The 24,681-nt window shown below is 36.3% G+C and overlaps 4 protein-coding genes across 4 annotated transcripts; 3 read left to right on the forward strand and 1 right to left on the reverse strand.

Annotated features, from left to right (window-relative positions):
• The first annotated feature begins 1,761 nt into the window (after positions 1–1,761).
• On the forward strand, positions 1,762–3,009 carry LOC125195481 (putative F-box protein At1g32420). Its single transcript, XM_048093626.1, has one exon. The coding sequence runs from the start codon at positions 1,762–1,764 to the stop codon at positions 3,007–3,009; it is 1,248 nt and encodes a 415-aa protein (XP_047949583.1).
• Positions 3,010–9,649: 6,640 nt separating this feature from the next.
• LOC125191966 (LRR receptor-like serine/threonine-protein kinase GHR1) lies at positions 9,650–14,321 on the forward strand. Its single transcript, XM_048089410.1, has 3 exons — positions 9,650–11,143; positions 11,641–13,170; positions 13,595–14,321. Exons 1-3 carry the CDS (start codon positions 10,081–10,083, stop codon positions 14,176–14,178), a joined length of 3,177 nt encoding a protein of 1,058 aa, XP_047945367.1. The 5' UTR covers positions 9,650–10,080; the 3' UTR covers positions 14,179–14,321.
• Positions 14,322–17,963: 3,642 nt separating this feature from the next.
• On the forward strand, positions 17,964–20,117 carry LOC125195482 (protein POLLENLESS 3-like). Its single transcript, XM_048093627.1, has 5 exons — positions 17,964–18,176; positions 18,313–18,525; positions 18,607–18,758; positions 18,846–18,914; positions 18,995–20,117. The coding sequence occupies exons 1-5, from the start codon at positions 17,964–17,966 to the stop codon at positions 19,977–19,979; spliced, it is 1,632 nt and encodes a 543-aa protein (XP_047949584.1). The 3' UTR covers positions 19,980–20,117.
• Positions 20,118–20,245: 128 nt separating this feature from the next.
• LOC125192351 (tubulin beta chain-like) lies at positions 20,246–22,500 on the reverse strand. The gene is made up of 3 exons (XM_048089893.1): positions 22,026–22,500; positions 21,159–21,428; positions 20,246–21,063 (listed from the first exon to the last, which is right to left on the reverse strand). Exons 1-3 carry the CDS (start codon positions 22,417–22,419, stop codon positions 20,390–20,392), a joined length of 1,338 nt encoding a protein of 445 aa, XP_047945850.1. The 5' UTR covers positions 22,420–22,500; the 3' UTR covers positions 20,246–20,389.
• Between the last annotated feature and the right edge of the window lie 2,181 nt (positions 22,501–24,681).

The following is a 24,681-nucleotide window of genomic DNA, read 5'->3' on the forward strand; positions in this document are numbered from 1 at the left end:
TCTCCGAGCACAAAGCCCTCATTCAATATGTACATAAATCTAGGGGGAGTATTTAGATTTCGGTTTGATTTTTTGCCTAAATTAAATTAAAATTGAAAAATCGAAACTGAAAATCAAACTTCAAAAACTGAACTAAGCTGAAAAACCGAAATTAATTTCAAAAATCCAAAAAATTGAAAAAAATAAATAAATATATTAATATATGTATGTAATATATTTTATTTTATATATACTACTAATAAAAAATATATACAAAAATATAAATTAATAAAAAATATATTTAATACATATTATATAAAATATATTAAAAGAATATATAAAATATATGTAAAATATAGTATTAAAATAATTATAATATATATATAATTAGGTTTTTCAAGGTTTTTTTTCGCCGAACCGAACCGAAAACCCGAATTTTTATATTTCTAAAACCGAACCGAAACGAAAAACTGAAAAAATCGAATATTCAGTTTCCGGTTTTTTTTCTCACCCCTATTTAACAATTTAAGGGCTTTGCGTTGAAAAGTTTAATTTACTTTGTGAGAGCATTGCGATAATCCTCAAGTGTTGGGTATATTTTTTTTTCCAAAGCCTCTATCCTAGTAGCAAGGAGCTTAGAAGTATATGAGATGCCGAGTTCGAGTCCTGTTGATCTCAGTTTGTAATTTCCTCCTTCATATTGAAGTTAATTTTTAAGGAAAAAAAAAATGTTGCGTATATTTTTCGACACCGATAATTTATGCAGGGATATTGCTGTAATTGAATATTTTAATCTGATTTTGGCTTTAAAAATAAAAAAATATTAGAAAAGGAGGGGGAAAAAAAGGAAAATGGAGATAAAAAAACCAAACCTGCGTTTCATGCCAAGACTTTTGCGTTTTATGCGGAGTGGTGTGCTGTGCTAAATATAGGACTGGGGAAAAATACCGAAAAAAATGATATATCGCCCATATCGTATTGAAAAATATCGAAAAATTATCGAATTTTCGATACGATACGATATCGTATCGTAAGTTTTCGATACGATAACGATATAAATTTCCTTATATCGTGATATATCGTTTTATATCGAAAATTTTCGATATATATCAATATATATCGATATTTTATTTTCGATATATATCGATATATATCGAAATTTTCGATATATATCGATATTTAACGATATATCGAATTTCGATATATCGAAACTTTAGATACGATATTTTCGATACGATACACGATACAACGTTTTCAATACGATATATCGTATCGACCCACCCCTAGCTAAATAGAACAATTCACCACGCCGCATTGAATTTGCATCTCTTGTTGTGACTCCAAACCCTCCGGTGACCGGCCAGTTTCTCTCCGGTTCCAAATACAAGGTAATTGAATTTGAGATGTTAAAGAATTGATTTTTTTTTTGTAGAAATTTGAATTGAATTTGAGATCTATCAAATTTGATGTTAATAATTTGATTTTTGTGATTTGATCTGTTAGATGTTGGGCTATGTTTGTTTTAGTTGAATATAAGCAACTCACTGTGAATTAGGGCAAACGAGTTATTTAACCTTTCTATTTTGATTATGAATCAATGTTAAATATTTGATTTTTTTGTCCCTATGATTGTTTTGATTTGGCCAAAGACTCTGAACTTCTTGTCATGCCTATTTTTCTTTTCTTGTGAAGATTTTGATAGATTCAATTGATCCCTTTCAGATTAGGATTAATTCGCTATAAATAATAGAGTAGCTCTCCTACTATTGTTTTAAGGTATTAATGAAGATTTTGGAAGGGGATTCTGCTGAATGTGTGTCTGATTGTGGCATATCACTCAGAAGAAGTAATCGACTTGTTGCCAAAAATGATCGTTTATCGGTAAGAAAAGAGCAGAAACGGAAAGATAGGCGTGTAGCCGTAAGAGAAGAACGGAAACAAAGAGATATTTTGTTAACAACCGAGGAAGATCTGTTTGCGAATCTACCGGAAGAGATGACGATAGAGATCTTAGGAAGACTCCCCATTAGGAGTGTTATGACGTGCAAGTGTGTTCTTAAATCATGGCGCCATCTGATTGAGGGGGATGAGTTTGGGATGTTGTATACTCCCAAACCAGGCCTGACTTTCATTCATCGGGACATGAAAATGAGGTACACTGTCCGCGATGAGGCATTAAAGCCACTTTTCCGATTTGGTTTGCCTTATAAAGTTTGCCGGCCTGTTCAAATTGTTTCAGCTAATGGTTTGCTTTCGGTGTGGGAAACATACCTTACAACTATATTTATATGCAATCCAATGACTCGTGAGTATGTCGAGCTCCCTCCACTATCTAAGGACACGAATACTCGCTTTTTGGGTGGATTTGGAGTGAGCAAAACAAGTGGCCAGTATATGATTTTGTTTGTTAATGACCGTAGTTGTCATGTATACACTCTAGGAAGAGGTGCAGGGTTGTGGAGAAGCATCGTAGCACCGGCACCAGTACCAACACCAGGCATTGGTTCCCGGTATAGTGGTTATGCTGCATTTTTGAATGGAAATCTTCACTACTGGTTGGCATTTGATTCGCAAGAAAATTTCTTTATTTGTTGCTTTGATTTGGAAACTGAGCTCTCTACCGGTTTATCAGTTCCTAGTGATTATAGTGGCAATAGACATGGCAAAAGGGGGGTTTTTATTTTGGACGGTCATCTATGTTTATATTGTATTTTAGATTTGCGTACTGTCGTTATTTGGAAGATGAACATCTACGGGGATGATAATTCTTGGATTAAGGAATATAGCTTCAACTTACCCATAAAATATTCAAGCGTGTACCTGCTCAAAGTCTTGGCAAATGGTGACTTGTTGGCAGCATCTCCGGATCGACAATATTTCATCAACCCCAAAAAGAATGGAGCTCTTTCGAATGAGACATATTATCATTCTGAACGTCGTTATTCTTCCAACATTGATGTTTATACCCCAAGCTTAATTTCGCTCGCGACCATGGGGTTTCATAATGTCCAGTCGCTAAGTTTTAATTAGTCAAACATAAACTTTTCCGTTTATCTATATAATTTGTCATTATTTGTTATTTAACGAATTTTCTCATTTATATCCATTGGATTCTTGATGACGAGTTATTTCATCATTGTTGTTCGAAAAGAGTTTGAGATGAAGTTAGAGGGAATAGAAGGATCCGTGGTTTTGATCAAGCAAGGCGTTGGAAAAGGAGGGAAGTAGTGTGTCCTTGAATGGAACATTTCTTTTTAAATTTTACAAAATGGTGCTATGCATTTAACTAAGTAGAGATTTAAGAGATTTGTTTATAACCGTGATTTTTTGTATTTCATTTATAATATAAATAAAGAGACAAAATAATGGATATTACTTCGAATTTGTTTATATTCTTGAATTAGTGTGTGTGAAATTTAAAGAAGAGTTTTTGCAACTTACTAAGATATCGAGGCACATCAAGGGTATAGATATTTGTGTGTATTTTAATTTACTTTAGGTATAAATAAAATATTTTTGACAAAAGGAAAATATATATACTACCTATATTCACAAAATTTGAAAAAGGAAAATATAGTACTCCAATATGGTAATTAAGTTTGAGTAACAATCTAATTTTGTATAAAAGGAAAATGTCTATGCATGGTACACAATTGCCTTACTAAAAAAAAAGCCGTCTTAATTGATGCATTCATGTATAAACTATAAAACAACCATTGATTATTAAAACAACGTTGTTTCATTAAATTTAGAAAAGAAATAAAGGAAAAAATATTTTAATGAAACTATCTCATTTTAAGAATCATTGAAAGACTGACATTTTATAAACGGATGATACAATTGTCAGAACTTAAAACTGTGATTGAATATTCCGTTCTCAAATCTTATAAGATTTTATTATATTCGATCAAATTTATGATCTAAATTATAATTATTATATCAAAGTTTTTATCTTGAATGAGCTGCTTCGTGCAAGCCCATCAGGCTAGTTTGTGTCTTAAGTCGGGCCGGGCCGGGCCGTCCATTTTCTTTGTCCTATGAATAAATAACTCTCTACGAGAATCACAACATTTTATAAAGCAATATTTCACATTTGAATAAATACGAATTAATTTGCAATTCCATTTCATAGATTGAAATTGAACATTATGCACTAATATGCTTATTGAGAACTATAGTACTATACATACAAATTTATGATTAGTTTCTTATTAACTAAGTTCACGATTAAAAGCAGCATATACCACAACTAATATTGCAATTAGAAATGCAATTTTCTTCATAGACTTTTGTCATTTATTGTGTGATTGAGAACTATAGTACTATACATACAAATTTATGATTAGTTTCTTATTAACTAAGTTCACGATTAAAAGCAGCATATACCACAACTAATATTGCAATTAGAAATGCAATTTTCTTCATAGACTTTTGTCATTTATTGTGTGTTATTAATTGGGGATGGATGCAACTGGGGATGTCAATTCAACCCGAAACCCGTGGCCGGCCCGAACAACCCGGTAAAAATGAGCGGGTTAGGGTTGTAATTTTATTACTCGAATACAAAACGGGCTAAACGGGTTGGCCCGAACGGGTTGCGGGTCGGCCCGATGGGTTGCAACTTTTTTATTAAAAATTATATTAAGTTTTAGGTTTTTTTTTTTTATATTTTTGAATCTTCAATCTTTCTACATAATCATTATACTTTTCCACTCGATCCCACAATATCAGCTTTCAAGTTCCATCTCAATTCATTATTCCACCGTCCCATCATCTGCCACTAGTGTCTTACCACCACCAAAGCCAATCAAGACAAAATTAAGAAATAATTCATCAAAATATTAATATATTTATCATTTTAATAATGATTCATGTAAGATATGATTTTTAATTTTCACAAAGAATTAGTTACGAACAATGCCAAAATAATGACACGAACACAAGCTTTAATTTATGTTGTTGTTGATCGAGATGAAATGCTTCTTCCCAAGTATTATTGTAGAATACTATGACAATATGAAGATTTTATATGATTCTAACTAAAAAGAAAAAAAGGTATCTAAAATTTTAAAATCATTTATAGAAGAAAATTTCGATACAAGAAATTATTTTCGAAAGCTTTTAGGCCCGGATAGCCCGATGGGTTAGCCCAAAACCCGGCGGTTTAGGGTTAGGGTTGAAAATTTATAACCCGAAAAATCCATAACCCGAATAGCCCGCATCCAAATAACCCGGCAACCCGAGTGGGTTGGCCCGAACCCGAACGAGTTAGCCCAATTGACATCCCTAGATGCAACGTTAATTAACTGAGGAACAAATTATTAATTTGGTAATTACAAATGAATTTTAAAGATTCTATGCAAAACCATAATTTGATTAAAGTTTAGAAATTTAAAAAGCATATATCCCTGATAAGAAAAATATCATACTATTATAGTATCAAACATTTGTCATGTTTATTATTCGATACGAGTGCATTTGTAAAGAATAACAACATAATCTTTCCATGTAAAACAAATAGAAAGTTAGTTAAAAAATGGGATTAGAAGAAGATTTATTACTTTATTCTTAAAAAAAATGGAAAGTTGTTATAAAACGTGACTTAAATAAGATGTACTGTTTTTCTTCAATTTGTGCAACTCTCCACTCTATAAAAAGGCAACGAATGTAATCGTATCAAATATCAACCTAAAAATCCTAATCTTAAAATGGCTAAACAATTCTCAATTTTCTCTCTCTTCTTCTTTGCCTTTTAGCTCCTCGTAAGTTTACACTCTTTCTTCTTTTTTGGATAATAACATGTAATTATTGCACTTTTGTCAAGTTCTTGTTTTCCAGATTATAAATTTTAGCTAAGTATATATTGAATTATTTTAAGTTTTGCAATTATAAACTATACAGAGTAAATTATTGCATATTGGTCAAGTCTCTCGACAATGTTACTCCGCCTCGTAGGCTAATGTTTATTCTCTTTTACTTAAAAAAATTATCACTTTTTACCATATATACTAACAAAAAATTCTCTTTTCATTTACATATATTATCTCATAGCACATCATTTTCAATTAACATTGTCTTATAAAATATTATCATCAACATATTACTCTAACTGTTTTTTATTTAATGTATTGCAACGAGTGTAAAAAAATTTGTGGACAAAACATATGTCGAGCCAATCACAGTTGTGATTGACTGGACACAGCACGTGAAAAAATTGTCTGAACAGCTAAAGCTATACTGATTACGCCCATTTGGATTAATTTTTGTTGAAATTAGATGTAATCCATACTAAATATATCGATTTCATGTTTATCCATACTAACTGTTGGGAAATTTCAATGTACAGAACAGAAACAATAAGGATAATCTATCTGAAAGTCGTGATGAATCACTTTCGGATCAAATCAATTTCGGTGGTTCTACCAAACTATTTTGATCGGATAAAATTCAGAGAAATCAAAACTTTCATGTGTATTCGAGATTAGATTGAACCAAAATAATTGATCAATTCATAAACAAGATGAAGGGTTGCATCTGTTAATTTCGAAAGGTTGCATCTGTTAAATTCTTAACCGAATTTAACTGATTTTCAAACGTTTTCGAAATTTGCAAACTAGTCCTTTGACTTTCAGAAATTACATTTTCGGATGAATTTCTTATAAAGCAGCTCGACCCCAGCCAGGGACTCTGCCCCTTGGACCCCCGTTCATCTGTTATCATAATGAGTTCAAATAAGCGTGCACTCCGCACCTCCATACTTATATGATGTATCATTATGATAGTACTGATCAATCAAGTTTATTCAATTACACTAAAATATCCAACACTAACTAATTTCATTTGCAGAGGAGATCATGATGACTGACGTAGATTATTGCAAAGTATTACTATTAAGCAAAAGGTATTATGCGGTTTGCGCAGAAACACCTGGTAATAGTGACCTGTGCAACGCAAGTTGTCATGACGAAGGCAATTCGTTCGGTTACTGCCATTTCTCAAAATGTGTTTGTTATTACCAATGTTAGAATTGTAACTTCGATTTTGTAAGCCTATTTTAGGTATCATGATTTATGTACTTTGATAATAATGTTGCCAATCGTAATGTTGAAATGGAAACTTAGTTTCGAATTTCTATGTTTTCAATCACCATTTATGAGTCTTACTTGGAAGATAGGAACTAAAAAAAAGAGGTGTCAAATTGACTGGGTTCAATCTTTTGAGTCACAATATGCTCGGGCATGATTGGGTAAGACAATTTTATTTGTCTTTTTATAGTTGCGACATTTCCTACACGAAACTACAATCACATTTATTTCATAACAACAACCATTTTTACTCACGACCACTATGATGCCACATAATTGCTGATTGTGTGAGAGTGAAGAGATGTGCCATTCTTTTAATTTTGTAAATCCACGTCAAAATGTTATGTCATTAAATAATACTTCCTCCGTCCCTTACTAAGTGAGACATTTTTTTGAATGATATATACTTTTTTGAATAACTTTTTTTAAAAAAATCTTTAGATGCTGAATCAGGTATCACTCAAAGAATTTTGTGAATATTAGGGAAGATGCAAGCTGAATTAAGATGCTTGGACATTAGTAGAGGGGTGTGATAATTTCGAAATTAAGTATTATACCTCATTGCCCTCTATATGTCAAATAATAAAAAAAAAATCATGAACTCAATCTTATCATTCCTTTGATCGCAAAGCAACGTAGTATCATATTTTTACATCTAAGATGCCCATCATCTCATCTTCCATTTCATTAAAATTAGACATTAGTTTAAAATAGAAAATTTTAAACTAATACTAACCTTACACGTCATTTTATAATATGGACTCACAAATCCACTAACGCTACTTCACCGCCTTTTCCTAATCTCTTTTTTTACTTTACCAGTTATGCATTCAAACTCGTGTCATTTATATCTTTTATACTACTTTCATTCACTATAATAGTATCAAATTGATAGTATATAAAAAGCAAAATTCATATTATACTAATTTTTTATCCATATACTTTTTCATATGTTTTAAAAACCTATATGAAGTAAAGGGATATTTTTATTTTAAAGAGAATAGAATAATAAACACGATATATTTCCTTTCTTTTTTGGAGTGGAAAAAAAAACTAATTCTATTTCTTTTTTCAATTTCCCAAATTCATTCCCTATTCCATCAAAAAGGGCAAATGTCGTCATTTGTGTTGGGCCACTGGTGGGCCCACGGCATACATAACTGGCCCACCCTTCAATCCTACATTTAATGTTAATCTCTTTCAAAACAACAGACTGGAATTTATATGACAGATCAGTGGGCCCATTTAATCATTGAATGATGCTTCACAACTCCAATTTACACTCTACATAAAAATCCACGTTCTCTTTTCATCTTTTTGCTATCCCACTACATCAATTTCTTCTTTTTAAGGTGTCCAAACACCGACACTAAAAGCATATTTTAATTCATGTATTTTGATATCTTAATAGTTGAAATTGAGGTTGTATACTCAAATTAGGATCTACTTACCATCTATCTTAAAAAGTACAAGCGGAGAATAAATAGAGGACGGACAAAAATGATAAAAGTGAATAATTAATGGGGAATGAGGTTATTGCTTAATGATCAATGCTAATAACCTATTCTATGAGATTTAATACCACTTAATCGTAGCCTAGTTTTCACCGACTCATTTCACTCACATTTAATTATAAAATTAGTGAGATCTATATTTCACATACTATTTCAATCCACTTTCCTTTATCTTTTTTAAAAATTAAAATACATGTAACCAAAGTGGATAATCAATGATAGAAAGAGGGAGTTACTAATTTGGACCAGCCATCTAAAAATAAATGATGGAACGAAGACAACCGATAAAAAGTCGAAAATGATAACCTGATCTATATTAATAACGAGAAATAAACTTGATTAAAATAATACTCCTATATTAACTACAAATGGGTACTATGAATTTGAACTCAATCCAATCCAAAATTATTACATTTTTAATGGATTAACTTGACAAAAACATAAAATATAATCAGATTTAACTCAAACTTATTAATTTTGTACGTATTTTGTGTCGGTATTGAAAATTATCAGTCTTACAAAACCTCTGATTGTGTCAACATACATCTATTTATACTCCAATTGAAGAAAATGAAAGTATAGCGAATGAATTGAGAAACAAGAAATAAAATTAAACACAATAAGGAATTTTAATTGCAAGCAAATTTATGAGGCAAATAAAAGACTCTATTTAAATGGTTATTGGTGGGTCCCACTCCTGTCCTAAAATAAAACTGCTTCACCACTCTTCGACTGCTGCAGCCACTTTGCTTAGCTCTTGGATTCCAATCAAACTTATAAACTAGATTTGATGATTCTCATTGGCATCCTAAGATTCCTATTTTGGCGGGTGTAATTACACATTTAATCCTCCCGCTAATATTTCCCTCTTTTCTCCTATTCTTGATTAAATTATACCCCCTAATTAATGCTATACAGTTTAATTAAATAGCTCTGTTAAAACGTGATGTTACAAAAAGGGTATGAAATAAAACAAAATTAATGTGCTGAGCTTCCCCACTTATCCTTTTGGAGCGAGAAAGTGATTGCTTTCTTTGGTGAAGGATTAAAAAGTTGTAAAAAGATTACCTTTTTGTGTTTCACTTTCATTAAGCCTCTCTCACACTTGTTGTGAGTGTTTTTCTTGTGTAATTTGCCATAAAGCTCTAATCTTTTGCTCCCCAAGTTGTTAGGGTTTTGAAATTGCATTTGTTGTGGAATGATTTGAACACCCTTTTTGCCTTTCTTTCCAAGAACCCGGCTTGTGAGAGCTACATTGAGAGTAGAAAGTGTGAAATTGTTGCCCTTTTTAGGTACATTGTTGTGTTTTGGGAGCTATCCATTTTTTGCTCTCAAGGAAGGAGGGAGCTGCCATGGTGGTAAAACGGTGACGTTTCATTTGTTTAGATCTCCGTTTTGGCTCTGTGTTTGTTCTAGTAGTGAAAGAACACATTTTTAGTGGAATTCATTTGGGCGTATTTTGTTTTGGTAGATTACAAGATTGCTTTTTTTGGTTGTTTAGAATGAGGATATTTAGGCTTCTTGTTGTGAGTCTTTGCTGTGTCTCCTGCTTAGGGCAGCTCCCATCTCAGGACACCTTAGCACTGCTTGAGTTCAAGAAAGGAATCAAACATGATCCAACTGGTTTTGTAGTCAATTCATGGAATGATGAGTCAATTGAAAACAATGGCTGCCCTTCCTCTTGGAATGGAATCATGTGTAATGGGAATAACATTGCTGCTGTTGTTCTTGACAATTTGGGATTGTCTGCAGATGTGGATTTGGGTGTTTTCTCTAATCTCACAATGCTCGTGAAGCTTTCGATTGCGAACAATTCCATCTCCGGCAAGTTAGATCAAAGCCTAGGCGATTTCAAGCGCCTCGAGTATCTTGATGTTTCTGATAACTTGTTATCCTCTTCGTTGCCATCTGAGATTGGCAAACTTGCTAGTTTAAAGAATCTGTCTTTGGCTGGAAACAACTTCTCTGGTGCTGTTCCGGACTCAATCTCTGGCCTTGCCTCGATTAGGGTTCTAGACATGAGCCGGAATTCCCTATCCGGGCCCATACCTTCATCCTTGACGAGGCTGGAGAGTTTGGTGTATCTCAATCTGTCGTTGAACGGGTTCACAAAGGGCATCCCGAAGGGTTTGGAGCTGATGAATAAACTTGATGTGCTCGACTTACATGGGAACATGCTCGATGGCAGGGTCGATCCTCTGTTCTTGATGCTCACTAATGCTAGTCATGTTGATCTTAGTGGGAATTTACTAGTTAATGCTGCTGAGGATCAGAAGAAGTTTCTAGGAGGCATCTCACCGTCTCTTAAGTATTTGAATCTCAGCCACAACCAGATGGTAGGATCGCTCGTTGGTGGTGGCGATGCACAGGCTTTTGGGAGCTTGAAGGTCTTGGATTTGAGTTATAATCAGCTGTTTGGGGAGTTGCCTGGCTTCAACTTCGTTTACGATCTTGAAATCCTTAAACTTGGCAACAACGGGTTTTCTGGCCCCATCCCGAACAACCTTCTGAAAGGAGATTCTTTGGTTCTAATTGAGCTGGACCTAAGTGGGAATAACCTCTCAGGTACATTGTCCATCAAAGCTCGTCTTTTTTCTTTGAGAAAATTGTGAATTTTTATATGTTCATAACTTAGGTATGAATTAGTATTGTTAATTATTGTTAGATTGCAAACGAAGTAGGATATGATATTTAGGGATCTTATAACTATGTTTTGAGCTTATAAGGATCTTTTTCTTGACAAACTATTGTTTGCTTTTCGTGTTTTAGTAACTGTTTATGTTCCTATGTGTATCTAATGTTTTAGGTATGAATTTGTTGTGTTGATTATTGTTGGATTTCCAGTGAAGTAGGATATGATGTTTAAGGCTCGTTTGGTTTGCTTGATTTGATATGATAAGTTAAGATATCGTCTAGATTTTATAACTATGTTTAGAGCTTTAGGTTCTTATGTTTTATCTAATGTTTGTGTTTGCTTTTCTTGTTTAAGCAAACTGTTTATGATCTTATCCATTTAGGAAGTGATGCAAAAGCTATTGTTAATACCTTGTTTTACTTGACAGGGCCTATAAGTTTCATTACTTCGACGACATTGCACACTCTCAACCTGTCGTCTAATCACCTCTCTGGTGAGCTTCCACTGCTGACGGGAAGCTGTGCTGTGATCGACGTGTCGAGAAACAACTTCCAAGGAAATTTGACTAGGTTGGCTAAATGGGAGAACGTCGAGATCCTTGATCTGAGCCAAAACCAATTGACCGGGCCTATTCCAGAGGCGACGGCTCAGTTTCTGCGTCTGAATTACCTCAACCTGTCGCGCAATTCCCTGAATGGTTCGCTTCCTAAAGCCATCGCGCATTTTCCAAAGCTCGCCACTCTCGATCTCAGCTTCAACGGATTAGGAGGGCCTCTTTTGCCTTCCCTTTTGATGTCTGAGACTCTCGCGGAACTCCACCTGCAGGGCAATGCCTTCTCTGGAACGATCGAGTTCTCGCCTCTCTTTAACATTACTAATCTTCTTGCTATTGATCTCTCTGACAATGGGCTCAGTGGTGAGTTGCCTGATGGATTCAGTTTGATCACTGGGCTTGAAAGGCTCAACGTCGGAAGAAACAACTTCTCGGGGTCGTTGCCTAGCTCGTTTGCTAATCTCACGAGGCTAAGCTCGTTGGACATCTCCGGGAACCATTTCACCGGGCATCTGCCAGAGAACTTGTCTGATAGTCTCGTGAGCTTCAATGCTTCGTACAATGATCTCTCGGGCGTTGTCCCGGATAATCTGAGGAGGTTCCCGTTGTCTTCGTTCTACCCTGGCAACTCCGCCTTGCAGTTCCCGAATCCTCCTTCGGGACCGAGACAAGGCCAAGCTGGAAATAATCATCCGAGAACTATCGTTATCGTGGCAATCGTGGTTTCTTGTGTGGCGGCCTTGGCTATTCTGATCCTGCTCGTCGTTTTCATCCGTCACAAGCGAAAATCCAAGAGGCCGTCCCCTGTTACGACGACGAAAGACATCAGCCGCACTTCAACGAATCCATCAAGCGTAGGTGGCAGGGACCGCTCCAGTGGCTTGCTCGTTTTGGCTGGGGATCTGGCGAGATCGAGGAAAGGGTCGTCGTCGGAGATACTCGACCCTGAGGAGAAACTGGCGGCAGTAACCGGTTTCTCCCCATCGAAGACCAGCCCCTTCTCGTGGTCCCCTGAATCCGGTGATTCGTACACTATGGAGAGCCTCTCGAAATTAGAAGCCGGATCTCCCGACCGCCTGGCGGGAGAGCTGTACTTTCTCGACGACACTGTCTCGTTCACTGCTGAGGAGCTGTCCCGAGCCCCAGCGGAAGTCCTTGGACGGAGCAGCCACGGGACGTCCTACAAAGCGACTCTCGAGAACGGGATGCTCTTGACCGTGAAGTGGTTGAGGGAAGGAGTTGCTAAGCAGAGGAAGGAGTTTGCTAGAGAAGCAAAGAAGTTTTCCAACATCAGACATCCAAATGTGGTGGGGCTGAGAGGGTACTACTGGGGCCCCACGCAACACGAAAAGCTCATCCTTTCAGACTACATTTCCCCCGGAGGCCTCGCGAGCTTCCTCTACGGTATCTCCTAGCCTCGATTTTCAATGAATTTACTGTCTTATGTATTCGTAATGTGTGTTTGGCGTGGATGTGGTTCGTGTGGTTGCATCGTAAATTTATGAACCACACTAGATTTTATGCAGTGTTATTTTGTGTGTTAAATGGAGATAGAATGAAGTAATTTTTTTTCAGAAAATGGGGTATCTTCGTTAGGACAAAAGTGGACTATCTTCGTTGGAACAATCTTTGTTGGGACGGTGGGAGTAATTTTTTTTTCATAATTGTAATGGAATGAATGAGCATAGAATTTTAAAACATCATTGAATCATCATATATTTTGGCTGATTTTTGGACATTTGATTGTTGCTTATGCACAATGTGAAGTAGTAATTCTCTGTCTGTGTTTCCAACTGTTATACGTTTTCAACGAACCGACCATTTGCAGATCGGCCGGGAAGGAAGGGGCCGCCCTTGACGTGGGCTCAGAGGCTCAAGATAGCAGTAGACGTTGCACGTGGCCTGAACTATCTCCATTTCGACCGAGCCATGCCTCACGGCAACCTCAAAGCAGCAAACGTATTACTCGAAGGGCCCGACCTCAACGCCCGTGTAGCCGACTTCTGCCTGCACCGTCTCATGACCCAATCGGGCACCATTGAGCAGATCCTCGATGCCGGTGTTCTAGGTTACCGGGCGCCAGAGCTCGTCGCATCAAAGAAGCCCCTCCCGTCGTTCAAATCAGACGTCTATGCGTTCGGAGTCATAATGCTGGAACTCCTAACCGGGAAGTGCGCTGGCGATGTCGCCTCCGGTGCGGATGGGGGAGTCGGGCTGACGGATTGGGTCCGGTTCAAGGTGGCGGAAGGGCGGGGATCGGACTGCTTCGATGCAGCACTGGTGGCGGAGATGAGCATCCCGGCTACGGATAAAGGGATGAAAGAGTTGCTCGGGATCGCCCTCCGGTGCATCAGGCCAGTGTCGGAGAGGCCGGGTATCAAGACAGTGTATGAAGATCTCTCCTCCATTTAGGTTTTGGTAGTTCTTGTTTTAGTTATCAAGTGTGAATTAAGTATCTCATTTTTATCTCTTTTTTGAATAGTGGAAGTAGAAAAGTAGTGTTATTTTTGCTTCTTTTGCAGCCATTATCGTATATTGGGACATATCTTGATGTATACCGGCCTTTTTTCGAATTCCGACGGCTCGTCGGGAAATTCCGTGATCGAATTTTAAAAAATTATTTGACTTTATAATGAAAATGAGTGAAAAAATTAGGCCAAACGTGTGTTCTATTTTTATACTCTATAATTTAATATGTTAACTTAAAGGGTATGGAATTAGATATGTTTCAATGATTACGTGGATGATACTTTTGTGATCTCGAATAAAAATTATAGGACAATTGTAGTAATTTCATGCATTTATCTACATTTACGTTATCTCCCTCTAGCACATCTCAATTTATCTAGTTTTCTCCATTTTCTAAGTTCGATTTTTCTAATTTCTCTCACATCATTTTATTCCACGCATCCATTTATTTGGATTTATTTTATCTTATGATTAACATATTAGCAAAATTAGCTTTATTTTGACAAAATTTTACATACATTGTTATATATAGATAATCATGCAATGCAATAACACCATACCACCATTCCTAGTCAATCATTTGTACACATGGAGGGGTTGTCATTTTAACACAAACCTATATACAGATAATTATGCAATGCCATTATTTATCTATATTTATGTATTATTAATAATAATAATAATAATAATAATAATAATAATAATAATAATAATAATAATAATAATAATAATAATAATAAATATGAGACTAACAATATCAAGAAAAACACGAAAAATATTATATATTATAATAGTATCAAACTTTTGTCATGTTTATACGTTTGTAACGAAGAACAACATAATCTCTCCAGGTAAAACAAAACAGAAAGTTGTTAAAAGAAGAAGATTTATTACTTTATTTTTCCATGTAAAAAAAATGGAAAGTTGTTATGAAACGTGACTAAAATAAGCATCATTGTTTTTCTTCAATTTGTGCAATTCTTCACTCTATAAAAAAGCTAAGAATGTAACCATATCAAATATCAACCTAAAAATCATATCAAATATCAACCTAAAAATCCTACTCTCAAAATGGCTAAACAATTCTCAATTCTCTCTCTCTTTCTTCTCTGCCTTTTAGCTTCTCGTAAGTTTACACTCTTTCTTCTTTTTTGGATAATAGTAACATGTAACTATTGCATTTTTGTCAAGTTCTATTATAAATTTTAATCAAGTAGTATATCTTGAATTTATTCTGAATTTTGCAATTATAAATTATTGCATATTGGTCAAGTCTCTCGACAATTTTGTTCCGTCTCGTAGATTAATGTATATTCTCTTTTACTCAAAATAATTATCAATTTTTACCATATATACTCACAAAAAATTCTCTTTTCATTTACATATATTATCTCAATAACACATCATTTTCAATTTACAAACATTATCTCATAAAGTATTACTATCAACATATTTCTATAACTGAGTTTTTTATTTAAAGTATTGCAACGAGTGTCGAACCAATCACAGTTTTAATTGATTGGACACACCACGAGACAAAATTTGTCTGAATACTGAGCATGCCCATTTGGACAATTTTTGAAGGAATTAGACGTAACCCAAATACAATATGACTAGATATATCGATTTCATGTTTATCTATGCTAACTAATTTCATTTGCAGAGGAGATCATGATGATTGAAGCAGCTAATTACTGCCAAGTATTAAGCAAGTTGTATCAGGGGGTTTGCGCTGAAGTACTTGCTACTAGGGACCTGTGTGCGGCAGAGTGTCATGAAGAAGGCTATTTTTATGGTGACTGCGTTGACTCAAAATGTATTTGTTTTTACGAATGTTAGAATTGCAACTTCGATTTTATAAGCCAACTTTAGGCATCATGATTTATGTACTTTGATATAATCATGTTGCCAATAATAATGTTGAAATGGAAACTTAATTTCGAATTTATGATATTTTTATTGGACGCACGGAAAATGAAAGTGTCCTTATTTTTTGGGACGGAGAGAGTAATTTATGAAATAATATTCCCTCCATCCCATAAAAACAATGACATTTTTCATTTTGAGATGTCCCATAAGAATATCCTCTTCTATTTTAATACTCCCTCCGTTTCGCCATAGTTGAGGCGAAACTTTTCGGCACGGAGTTTTAGAAATGAATCTTGGGTGTGTAAAATAAATAGATAAAAAAGTAAGAGAGAAGAAAAGATAGAGAGAATAAAGTATAAAGTGAATAAAATAGAGAGAATAAAATAAGAGAGAATAAAGTAAGATAGAGAAAAAAGTTACCATATAAGGAAATGACTCAATTATGAAGAAACTTTCCGAAATAGTAAAATGACTCAACTATAGTGAAACTGAGGGAGTAACTATTTTCACTTTATAAGATGTATACCATTCTCCACTAACAATACTATAGTTACTTTTTCTTGTTATTTCTCTCTTACTTTACCATTTGTGTTTTAATTCCCGTGCCATCCCATATTTCCATATTTTTGTGGGATAGAGAGAGTGATAATTATTATTAATTATTATTATGTGATTCATAATTTAAATAACTATATATGAATTATTTAATAAATTAATGATAATAATTTTGATATTCATAATAACAATTATAAATAATATAATTGTTACTATTAAGTCTTATTTATAGTTATTTTTATATCTAAATTAAGTATGATTCATAATTTTAAATTATTTAAAAAAATTAGTAATTAATTATTATTAATAATAATAGTTGTATAAAGTTATCTACATCCCATTAAATATCTAATCATACAACAAAGAAAAAGAATATCTAAGATTATGATTACTTTTCTAATTTGATTAAAATTCAAAATAAATATAAAATTTTAAATTTAAGGAATCAAATTTCTTTTCTTCACAAATTTAGCAATTAAACATAACCACAATGATTGTGTGATGCTCATTTAATGAGATGATATCAATGTGGATTAAAGTAGAGCCCAAGTCGGTTTTCATGTCGCAGGGATTTGCGAATCGCATTTTGGACATTTACATTATTTCTCTCTCATCTCAATTTATCTATAATTTTTATCCCTTCTTCTTTTCTCCATTTTCTAAATTTAATTTCTCACATTATTTTATTCCACGCATCCATTTTATTTGGATTTATTTTATCTAATCATAAATATATCAACAAAATTAGCTTTATTTTACAAAATTTTACACACATTATTATATATAGATAATCACGCAACGCGATATTTTGTTACGTTTACATCATTTTTTTAGAATTCTTCTATTCTCTGTTTTCTCCATATTTTTATTTTTGATTCCTCTAATTCCTTCCTCATCATTTATTCGATGCATCTATTTTATTTAGATTTATTTTATCTTATCAATAATATATCAACCGAATTAGTTTTATTTTTCAAAATTTTACATACATTATAATAAAATTTTATATACATTATGATATACAGATAATTATGCAATGACATATTATAACTATATTTATGCATTATTATTATATATGAGACTAACAATATTATAAATTCCACCAAAGAGTCGCGGCTTTTGGAAACGGCAACATACATAACGGCTATTCCCACACTTTTTGACGATCATCAAATTAATATTTCAATCTTTTTAATCTCTCTACTTTCATAGTTTTCTGAATCATCCAAGAATTCATTGAAAGAAACCAATTTTGTTGATATTATTGAGTGAAAAAGGGTGTCAAGAACTACTTATTGAAGGAAATGGCGATGTCGAGTAGCAGTTGCGTTGATCGTCACAACAACGCTGACTCTTTTCACCCGAGAGGCTTCTTGACGCCGCCACCGACATGGAAGAATAGCCGGCTGTGGCCGGAGATGACGAGGTCGGAGCCACAACAGAAGAGAGATCTGTTTCATGTCATTCACAAGATCCCGGCCGGCGACTCGCCTTATGTTAGAGCCAAACATGTTCAGGTTGGTTGATTTTGTTGTTTTCTGGCTTCTTATTATGTTTTGTTTATTTATCTTCGTTACCGAAAATAAACAGTGAAATTTTACTGTGGAAATTATGGTGATAAGAATTTTTCTGAAATGGCTTCTGTAATTGCAGCTTGTGGACAAGGATCCTTGCAGGGCGATTTCGCTGTTCTGGCAAGCGATAAACGCTGGTGATCGAGTCGACAGTGCTCTCAAAGACATGGCGGTTGTCATGAAACAGTTGAATCGCTCGGATGAAGCCATCGAGGCCATCAAGTCCTTTCGCCACCTATCTCCTCCCGACTCTCAGGAGGCGCTCGACAACATATTGGTTGAACTCTACAAGGTAAACTGTTATACAAGTGTACTTTTTTTCTTCTGAAATTTGGAAATTGGTAGTCTGAGCATCAAAGTCTCGTAAACGCAGCAAGCCAGAAGGGTGGAGGAAGAGATCGAACTGCTACAGTATAAACTGAAGCAACTGGAAGAGGGAATGGCCTTTTCTGGGAGGAAAACAAAGATTGCAAGGTCTCAAGGAAAGAAGAAGGTTCTGGTCACAGTTCAGAAGGAGTATTCGAGGTTTGTATGTTCTTCGATTCTTTAGTTCGTGAACATGCTCGTACGATTCTTCTTCACTACCTTGTAACTTTGACAACATAACTGCAGGTTGCTGGGAAATTTAGCTTGGGCCTACATGCAAAAGAAAGATTTCAAGTCTGCTGAAGAAAATTACAGGTAATGTGTATCGAGTTTTCGTATTTAGATCTTGCAGACCGCTGAGGGTGTATCGTGTAAAACTGTAAACGTGTATGCAGAAAAGCACTATCGTTTGATGCGGACAAGAATAAGCAGTGTAACTTGGCAGTATGCTTGATGCACACGAACAAGTTGGCAGAAGCCAGGTTTCTCCTCGAAGGGATACCATCCGAGAATGGCGCTGTCGATGAATCTCACGTTAAGTCAATGGAGCGTGCCTCTGAGATTCTGGTCGAGTTTGAGTCACAGCACGTTACAAAACAGATGGAGCAGTGGGGCGGTAGGTTCGTTTCTCAGAGACGTTCAAATGATAGCAATGGAACGATGTCGTCTCTACTGCCTTCATCAGGGGATATGAGCAAAGGAGCATCTACTGGTTTTGCTTACGAGAAGAGGGCGAACCATTATGAGCCTAAAGTTTCACTCACTCAGCCAAGAAGATGCGAGGGAGATGGAGATCAAGGAAAGGCCGTTTTGGTAGAAAATGTGAAGGGAAACTATTGCCGGAAACTGTCATTCGGATCATCCCCCAGTAGTGAATCAGTGCTGTCATTTGCAAGCCCGGATATGTTGCCACAGGTTCTGGAAGATAATGGAAAAGTAGAAGATATCTCAGTCAAGAATCGAGCGCCTGAGATTTCAAGACGCGAGCAGCAGCACGGGAAGAGCTGGGCTAATGTGGCGGAAGAAATCTATCAGAAAACTTCATCATCAGATGAGTTTTCTGTTTCTGCTGCTTCAGTGGATCAAGAAGGGTTCAGTGATGAGAATGTTTACTCCAACATAATTTCCAAGGCGCGTGAATTGATGGGAGCGATAGAACTTGGAGAGGGATATCGGACTCAGCCAGAGAAAACCACAATGTCAAAGAACCAACCACTGAGGCGTTCTCTGTGTTTCGATCAGAACCACAACCCCGACTCACCAAATGTCCGGTGTGCTTCACCATTGACTACCAAAGCCGGATATCTCGGTTTTGGGAATTCCCAAAACCGGAGGAGGCTGCAGGTTTTCCAGGATATAACGGCTGTTCCTAGTCACTGAGATCATGTTCGAAAAAGGGCCTAGTTTTGAATTCTCTTCTGAGTTTTATTCAGCAGCAAATACTTGTACTATAGTTGTAAAACATGTGAAAATAGTAGTAGTAACATTTTTTTAATTGAAAAATGAACAGAAATTTAAAGGCCGTTCACTTGAGCCCGACAAATTGCGTCCCACGTGATTATGCAAGAAAGAAATATTCCAAGAAACAAAAAAGAGAGAACTGTACACAGGAACAGCAAAAAACATTCATAAAATCACACACAACATGAAGAAACACAAATCATATCATATACATATGGACAAATAAATCTAGGCATATTCCTAAGGTTTAGTAAACAACAATCAAGCCACACTAATAAAAATTCAAGGACCATGAGATTTGGACATACCATGGGAACTCATGAAACACATCAAGCAACATCCTCCTCCTCTTCTTCATCTTCGTACTCCTCATCATCGGCCGTTGCATCCTGGTACTGCTGATACTCTGCCACGAGATCGTTCATGTTGCTTTCAGCCTCGGTAAACTCCATTTCATCCATCCCTTCGCCAGTGTACCAATGCAAGAAAGCCTTGCGCCTGAACATTGCTGTGAACTGCTCGCTCACGCGCCTGAACATCTCCTGGATCGAGGTGGAGTTGCCAATGAAGGTGGAAGCCATTTTCAGACCCGTGGGAGGGATGTCGCAGACGCTGGACTTTACGTTGTTGGGGATCCACTCGACAAAATAGGACGAGTTCTTGTTCTGCACGTTGATCATCTGCTCGTCGACTTCTTTGGTGCTCATCTTGCCACGGAACATGGCTGAGGCGGTCAAGTAACGCCCGTGGCGTGGGTCTGCAGCGCACATCATGTTCTTTGCGTCCCACATCTGCTGAGTGAGTTCGGGTACTGTGAGAGCCCTGTACTGCTGGGAGCCTCGGGAGGTCAATGGTGCAAATCCAACCATGAAGAAGTGAAGCCGTGGGAAGGGGATAAGGTTGACAGCCAGTTTCCTGAGATCAGAATTGAGTTGGCCTGGGAAACGGAGACAGCATGTGATGCCACTCATGGTGGCGGAGATAAGGTGGTTGAGGTCGCCAACTGCAATACAACGGCCATAATCACTTGCATCAGAAATACTGCCTGCTAAATCATACTTCTACACATTAAATGATCACCAAAATAAGCAAACTTACAGGAAGGAGTGGAAAGCTTAAGGGTACGGAAGCAGATATCGTAGAGAGCCTCGTTATCCAAAACCATACACTCATCTGCATTCTCAACGAGCTGATGAACAGACAACGTGGCATTGTATGGCTCCACAACCGTGTCGGATACCTTTGGAGATGGAAACACGGAGAATGTCAACATCATCCTGTCCGGATACTCCTCCCTGATTTTGGAGATGAGAAGTGTTCCCATTCCGGATCCCGTGCCCCCACCCAACGAATGACACACTTGAAATCCTATTGAGGAAATATCATAGCAATGTCACAATCCAACAGAATATCATTGAATTTGGAATTTGTTGCAATTGATACAATATTATGGTGAAATCTGGCATATTCAAAATTATATATGAAGTTCAATTAAATGCTACCTATATCTCTGCATCACTGAGTGTATGTAAATTCAGATCAGCAAAATACGGAATTCCATAGCAACAAATCAACACACTACACTAAAATTAGGCAAAATCAACCATCAAAACCAGACTTAATACAACAATTAATTACTTCTAAACAGAGACAAACAGCAGATCTAAAGAAGAAATATGGAATTCCATAGCAACAAATCCACACACTACACTGAAATTAGGCAAAACCAAACATCAAAACAGACTGAATACAACAATTATATACTGGCAAACATGATTTAATGAGAAAAACAGCAGATCTAACGAAGAAATATTGGAATTCCATAGCAACAAATCCACACACTACACTAAAATTAGGCAAAATCAAACATCATAACAGACTGAATACAACAATTAATCACTGTTAAACATGATTTAACGAGAAAAACAACAGATCTAACTAAGAAAAAAAAATCGAGAAGCAAACCTTGCAAGCAGTCACAATTCTCGGCCTCCTTGCGCACGACGTCGAGAACGGAGTCGATGAGCTCGGCTCCCTCGGTATAGTGACCTTTCGCCCAATTATTTCCGGCGCCGGACTGGCCGAAGACGAAATTGTCGGGGCGGAAGATCTGGCCGTAGGGGCCGGATCTGACGGAATCCATGGTGCCGGGCTCGAGGTCCATGAGGACGGCGCGTGGGACGTAGCGGCCGCCGCTGGCCTCGTTGAAGTAGACGTTGACGCGCTCGAGCTGGAGGTCGGATTCGCCGCTGTAGCGGCCGGTTTGGTCGATGCCGTGCTCGGCGCAGATCACCTCCCAGAATTTGGCGCCGATCTGGTTGCCGCATTGGCCGCCCTGGATGTGGAGGATTTCTCTCATTTTTGCTTGATTTGAGATTTAGGGGGTGGATTTGCTTCCTTTCTTAGAATTTTGAGCTGAATTCGACTTTGAATGGAAATGGTGGAACAGTGGAACTGAAAATGGAGGTTGCTGGAAATAGACTGACTGAGCCATTTGGATTTTAATATTTTAATATTCATTTTATCCTAGAAAATTCTAGTATTCACTTTTATCAAGAAGAATGTTTTGTTTTGATTTTCAAGAAATGTTTTGTTTATTCAAGAAATGAGGATTGAAAAATATAGAAAATTAGTTTTGTTTTTATATGTATTTATTAGTGAAATAAGCTGATATTACTTAGTTTTGTTTTTACATGTATTTATTAGGGAAATAAGGTGAGACTTAATAGGTTAGATTGTTATTCCCTCCGTCCCCGATTAAGAGTCACACTTTTACATTTTGGTCTGTCCCTAATAAAAAGTCACATTTCATTTTTACTATAAATAGTAAGTAGGTCTCACATTCCACTAATTCAATTCACTCATATTTTATTATAAAATCAATATAAAAAATAGATCTCACATTGCACTAACTTTTTCAACCAACTTTTCTTTACATTTCTTAAAACTCGTGTCCGGTCAAAGTGTGACTCCTAATCGGAGACGAATGGAGTATTTGATATGTACCTATATAAGCACCGGTGTTCTTAGAGCTTTTGGCTCTCTTTTTCTTAGAAAAAAGTGAAATGTGAATATTATTGACATATAAATTGAAATGAAAGAGCCAAACTCTTAGATCTTCTAGCTTCTTATTATTGAATTTTATTTGGATCCTAATATTATTTGAATCGTTTACGGAATAATATCCACATTTACCTTTTTTTTTCATTTTGGATGATTAGTCACCCTGCACTACACTATCATTATTCTCAGGTTTGTGTTAAAATGACAACCCCTCTTAAAGTGACACCGTGATACCACTTATACAACAATATTATAAACGTTACACAACAATTTTACAAACACTACACAACAATCTATCTTATTCTCGTATTCTAAAAGTATTAAACAAATATACTATAAAAACGATATGCGCAAATACACTTAATTTTTCACATATTATTCTAAAATTCTCACCAATGCATTACTACGTCATTGAACTTCTCAATTTTGGAACTTGTGAAAATTCCCATTTAATTGAAAACTATTCATTTATAATCAATTGCAACAATGTAACTTCATCATCTTATTATGTACCAAATCTTACAACAATAGTCTCATTCCTCATTCATTTCATAACAAATGTAACTTCCCTAAAATAAATTAGGAGCCCAATGGGCTCAAATCAAATTCGGGCTGTGGCTAGATTTGGGCCTGATTAAAACGGGCCCAATCTCACCCGACCCAAATACCCCATGACGTGCGTGTATTCACACCTGTCAAAATATTAACAACGCAATTAGCCTTAAATATCACCAAATAAAAATTTTCTCAATCCCATCCATTTTTGAAGCAGAAAGGGGGAAATCAAAGATTCAAAGTTTCTCCCTTTCTGCAAAAACTCATCATCAAATCTCTCCATTTCAAATCAAGGGTTTTTGGATGATTTATGCAGACATCATCTGCATTTCCGAATCAATTCATTGAATAAAAATTCGGAATCCAAATCCGATCGATTTCGCCTGCAACGATGCCTTTCCCATGGAAGAAGGTGAAGAGCTCCCGAATTTCCCGATTGGTTAAGATTCCACCGGAGATTCCGCCGGAGATGGAGATCGCCTCCGCCTCCGCCAAGAGGAAATCGAGGAAGGCGAAGATCAAATCGAAGATGAGGAAAATCGTGCCGAAGAAGCTCAGGAGCGGGAAAAGGGATCATGATTTCGGCATTGCTTGCGACGAGGAGGGCGAGGCGATGATCGACGTTAACGGAAGCGCGTCATCGTCGGCTTCCGACAACGGAGAAAGAGAAGGAGAAGGAGACGGGGGCGGCTCGGTTTGCTCTGATCGAGAATTGATCGAGGAATCGGATGGCAATGGCTGCAGCGAGATCTCCGAGCCTGTGGCGGCTCGGAGATCGAACATGATGCTCTGTCTCGTCGCTCTGGCCGGCCTCGTTGGAGGCCGGCCGTTCGCGCTTGTCCTAACGTTGTTTTGCCTCTTGGTGTTCAAGTTAGGACAAGGTGTTCCTGTGATGGTGAGGAACAAGGTGTGAAGCTTTGTTTGTTTTTGACTTTTTTCTTTGATTGATACTCTATTTTTTTATTTTTATCTTCGTTGACTTTTTTTTTAATGATAAATAAAT

The sequence above is a fragment of the Salvia hispanica genome, chromosome 6 (genome assembly GCF_023119035.1).
Source record: "Salvia hispanica cultivar TCC Black 2014 chromosome 6, UniMelb_Shisp_WGS_1.0, whole genome shotgun sequence".
NCBI lineage: Eukaryota > Viridiplantae > Streptophyta > Magnoliopsida > Lamiales > Lamiaceae > Salvia > Salvia hispanica.